Source organism: Glycine max, chromosome 18 (assembly GCF_000004515.6).
Source record: "Glycine max cultivar Williams 82 chromosome 18, Glycine_max_v4.0, whole genome shotgun sequence".
Classification (NCBI taxonomy): Eukaryota; Viridiplantae; Streptophyta; class Magnoliopsida; order Fabales; family Fabaceae; genus Glycine; species Glycine max.
Genome location: NC_038254.2, coordinates 36347742 through 36353322, shown reverse-complemented (window position 1 = coordinate 36353322; position 5581 = coordinate 36347742). Strand labels below are relative to the sequence as shown.

General features: G+C 39.9%; 1 protein-coding gene across 1 annotated transcript; it reads right to left on the bottom strand.

The window, feature by feature from the left end:
- Positions 1 to 1593: 1593 nt before the first annotated feature.
- Positions 1594 to 2166, bottom strand: LOC121173945 (uncharacterized). Its single transcript, XM_041011801.1, has one exon. The coding sequence runs from the start codon at positions 2164 to 2166 to the stop codon at positions 1594 to 1596; it is 573 nt and encodes a 190-aa protein (XP_040867735.1).
- Positions 2167 to 5581: the final 3415 nt, after the last annotated feature.

Here is a 5581-nt window from a genome sequence, read left to right as displayed (position 1 = left end):
AAACTGGTTTAGGCTACAAGAAGCAAGTTTTAACCACTATGCAACATTTGCTTTTAACCAATGTAGTGTATGAAATAACATCTTTTCTCTTTTTTGGTTGATCATTATTAATTCTGATGGCAATATCAATAGATACAAAGCCACAACTGATATAGAAGTGGCCCCTGCAGCAAAATATACAAGTTTAGTTGTTGCCACAGCTGATATTCTCTGGATTCAAACTCTTCTCTTGGAACTTTCAGTCCCTCATTCTAGACCTTGGTAGGTTAATTATTCACCATGAAGTAAAAAGAGAGTATCATTTGTATATGCAGATAGATATATAACATAACAGGGCAGCTAGAGAGAGGGGGGAAAATAGAGAAAGAGAATGATAGTAAGGGAGAAGTTCATTTATGTTACAAATTTCAGTGACATGATTGATTCATTGATTAAATTCCAACCAGCATGGCTAAAAGCTTTTGAGTTCTGCCCTTAATTCTTTTTTTATTCTTCTGTATTTTATACTTTTTTTCTATGGTTCATTTCATCATCATTGTAACTATAGATGTCCATTATAAAATAGGTTAGACAATCTAGGTCTGTTGCTTCTGAACCTTTTATTTATCCTTGAAGTAGTTTAATTTGTTTTTTATTTGTGTTCAACTAGTGAAGAGTGAAGACTGAAGTTGTTCTATCAGACTCATTGATTTTCCTTTCATTTCGACGGAAGCCTAAGCAATACACTGCCACTGAATTGCCAATAAGAAAAATTGGTCATGAAACACACACACACACACACACACACACACACACGTATGATAGAAACACACAGACACACACTGATGACACACGCACACACACACACACACTCATCATACAAACACACACACACACAAGTTTGATAACAAATTTGTTCAATTATACATGCAGAAATTTGTTCAGTTCTGACTTGTTAGCTGTGACAAGGTAGCTGGCCTCTTCATAAGGTACTTATCTAAGTTTAACTTAAATTCTACTGCAGTGGTGATGACCTATTAATATTAGTGAAAACAAATTTGCCTATTGTACCTTAGTTAATTTGTTCACAGTTGTAAAAAATGAATTGGTTTTAACTTGAGTTATTCGTATTTTAAGTTTTCAAATATGCTTGCATGATTGTATTTGTATGAGGATTATATTCTTTTTTATATAAATTTTGGCAAGCCAAAGATCCCAAATTGGCTGCAGAATTGGTCTTTCACCCACATACTGCAGATGCTGCAGAATTTCTGCCTTTTTTTTTTGCTCAGCAAAAATAGATATATATTAATGTGAAATAGTACCAGAGGTACTAGAGATACAACTGTTGATAGTAAGTATTTAGCTGGATCCTGTGAATACACAGACCCAAGCTATTACCCCTATAGCTGTTACATGGTTATAAACCACCCCTCCCCACCTAGCTAGTAAAGCTTCCTTTAGGTTTGAGGACCATTGATTGAGATGTACAGCAAAATCCTTCTCCATAGTTTTAAACCTCGACCAGAGTACAAAAACTGCATCATCCATTAATCTACTCCCATTAAACGTGTGGTTTTGGAAGACTATTTTATTTATGTGGTTCCAAATTGACTAGGTCAAAGCCACCCACCAGCATTTCCATCTTGTATGGTTCCTTACTCCAACTGCTCCAAGTGTGTGCTGTAGGAAATGGTCTCTTGGATTAATTGGCAGTGCTGTTGTTAAATTAGCCCAAGATATAGAATCCCACCACAGGGGTAAGGTACAGGTGCAGTTAAAAAATAAGTGCTCTACCTCCTCATCTTTAAGTCCACAGAATGGACATAACCTGTCATTTACCACCACCTGGCGACTTATAAGATTCATTTTTGTTGGTAACCTGTCTTTGATCAATCTCCAAGCAAAGATAGCTGATTTGGCTGGGATTTTTAATTTCCATAGGTCCACAAAATCAGAATTCTGGATTGACCCCCTTAGCTCTCTCCATATAAGGTCATACCCGCTTTTTGATGAGTAATGTCCACTGTGGTCATGCTTCCATATCCATTTATCTTCCCTATGAGGCTGAACTTGCTGCTGAGCTAAATCCCCAATAAAAGTATCTGCCAATAGTAACTCTGATTCAAAAAGATCCCTTCTCCAAGTGAGATTCCATTCCCATCCAGTGCTGTTGTTGGTTCCCATGCACGAAATGGTTGTCTGTTTTTGAGAGGATATGTTGTATAACCTTGGGTATTTCTCCCTTAAAGGCATGGCAGTATCTAACCACGGGTCCTCCCAAAATCTGAACTTGTCTCCGCCCCCCACTATCCAACCAGTTTCTTTTCTTATTGCAGAATTCTGCTGCTGGTGCAGAATTGAAATGAGGTCCTTCCACCAAATGGAATCTTGATTAGTTGTTGTGCCCTCCTCCAAAGCCCTCCAACCACCATACTTGGAATCTAGCAATTTTGCCCAAGGCTCCTCGTGCTTGTGAAAAAGATCCCATCGCCATTTTCCCAACAGGGCTGCGTTAAATGTCCTAAGATCTTTGATTCCAAGATCACATAGAGACAAACACACACAGACATAAACACAAACACAAACACACACACAAACACAGAGTCACACACACACATAAAGAGACAGACAAACACACAAACATACTGAGCCACAGACACACACATAGACCCACACATAAAGACACACACACTGAGTCACAGACACACACATACACAAACACACTCACACACATAGGCAGACACACACACACACACACACATAAAGAGACAAACAGACACACACATACACAGATAAAGAGACAAACACAAACACACACACACACACACACACAGTCAGACACACATAAAGAGACAGACAAACACACAAACACACTGAGCCACAGCCACACACACTGAGTCACAAACACACACATACACAAACACACTCACACACATAGACAGACACACACACACACACACACACACACACATAAAAAGACAAACACACACACACACACACACACACACACACACACACACACACACAGATAAAGAGACAAACACAAAACACACACACACACACACACAGATAAAGAGACAAACACAAAACACACGCACACACACAACTGTTGATGTCCTTGTATGTTCTTGTACATCATGAATGTTCTTGTATGTCATGAATGTTGTTATACGTGCTGAATGTAATTTGCTATATAAATAATTGTTGTTCGTGCTGAGTGAATCGTAGATTCCCGTTTGAGACTAGATGCAATGATTCTTGCGGATAGTTTGCATTAGTCACTATATTTAGTCTTGAATTGTCCGTTTGGACAGTTTGGGGAGACTGGTATTTTTATGTTAGACTCATTCGGTCAGGTTATTATTATTTTGATGAAATTTCGGTTGAATGCATTTCAAGCGTTCTCTGAATGCATACTTGATTATCGTGATTCGTTTCACCAATGTCATGTCGTGTACTTGGAGACCAATGCGAAATGCTGCCGAAATTTACTCAAATTGTTCAAAATAATGCTAACCATGACCTTTGAGGCTAACATAAAAGACAGTCTTCCTAAATGAGATAGGGCCACACCTATAAATAAAAAAGTGAGATTTGCATGCATGGATTTGCTTAGATGGATCGAAGTTGGATCAATCAAAGTCGCATGAGCCCAGAATATGAGGATGGCGTCGAGCAGTTTTTGCAATTTGCTTTAGAAAGAGGTTGACCGAATGAAGAAGGAAAATATTATTGTCCTTGCATCAACTATTTGAATGGAAGACGACAACTACTTGACGACATATGGGACCATCTATTGTGTGATGGGATGAAGAAGAATTACACGATGTGGATATGGCATGGTGAAGTGACTGACATGCAGAGTGGGTCCCAATTTGAACCGTTTGATGTAGAAATGGGAGATCGCTTGGAGGACATGATTCGTGACCTTGGACAAGAGTGTTTTCAAGAAGCACACGCCCCTGTGTATGAAGGATTGCAGAGTGATTCAAAGAAGCCTTTGTATACGGGGTGCAAGAATTCCTTAACCCTGTTGTCTGCGGTGTTAAGTCTGGTTAATGTGAAGGCCAGGTATGGGTGGAGTGACAAAAGTTTCACCTCACTGCTTGTGGTAGTGCACAATCTGCTTCCAGAGGACAACACGCTGCCTAAAAGTTACTATAAGGCGAAGAAGATACTGTGTCCCATGGGTATGGAGTATCAGAAGATTCATGCTTGCCCCAATGATTGCATACTCTATAGGCATGAATTCCAAGAAATGTCCAAATGCCCTGTGTGTGGGACTTCATGGTACAAAGTGAAGGATGACGAGGAAAGCAATTATGATGAAAAGTCACAGAGGGGCACGCCAACAAAGGTTTTGTGGTATCTTCCAATCATTCCAAGGTTTAAGCGTCTTTTTGCTACCAAGGACGACGCAAAAGACCTAACATGGCATGCAAATGGAAAGATTTCTGATGGAATGGTCTGTCATCTGGCTGATTGCTCCCAGTGGAAGAAGATTGATGGTTTGTATCTGGATTTCGGGAATGAGCCAAAAAATCTTAGACTTGGACTAGCCAATGATGGAATGAATCCATATGGCACCTTAAGCACTCAACACAGTTCATGGCCAGTTCTGCTAGTAATTTACAATTTGCCTCCTTGGTTGTGCATGAAGCGAAAATACATGATGTTGTCTATGATGATATTGGGCCCAAGACAGCCAGGAAATGACATTGATGTTTATCTATGTCCGTTGGTTGAAGATCTGAGAAAGTTATGGGATGAGGGGGTTGTAGTGTTTGATGCGTTTCGCAAGGAGACCTTTGAAATGCGTGCAATACTTTTTTGTACCATTAATGACTTTCCAGCATATGGGAATCTCAGCGGTTACAATGTTAAGGGTCATCATGCATGCCCCATCTGTGAAGAAAATACAAGTTACATACAACTTAAACATGGGAGAAAAACAGTCTATAGTAGGCATCGCCGCTTTCTAACACCCAATCATCCTTACAGACGACTGAGAAAAGCTTTTAATGGAAGTCAAGAGCATGATATTGCGCCGATACCGTTGACTGGTGAGCAGGTGTATCAGCGGGTTCAACACCTGAATACTGTATTTGGGAAGACCCAAAAGAAGGATAAAAGTCAGAGTTTCATATGGAAGAAGAGGTCCATTTTCTTTGATCTTCCGTACTGGTGTGATCTTGACGTTAGACATTGTATTGATGTTATGCATGTGGAGAAAAATGTTTGTGACAGTGTGATTGGGATGCTCCTTAACATTCAAGGCAAGACGAAGGATGGCTTGAATACCCGTCAAGATCTAGCTGATATGGGTATACGATCACAGTTGCATCCAAGGTCTGATGGGAAGAAAATTTACTTGCCCCCAGCCTGCCATACTTTGTCCAAGAAGGAGAAGATAAGTTTTTGTCAGTGTCTTCGTCGGGTGAAGGTTCCACAAGGATACTCTTCAAATATTAAGAGCCTTGTGCAGTTGAAGGAGCTTAAGCGTGTAGGGTTAAAGTCTCACGATTTTCACATGCTCATGCAACAATTGTTAGTCGTGGCTATACGAGACATCTTGCCAAACTAAGTCAGGTTAACGATA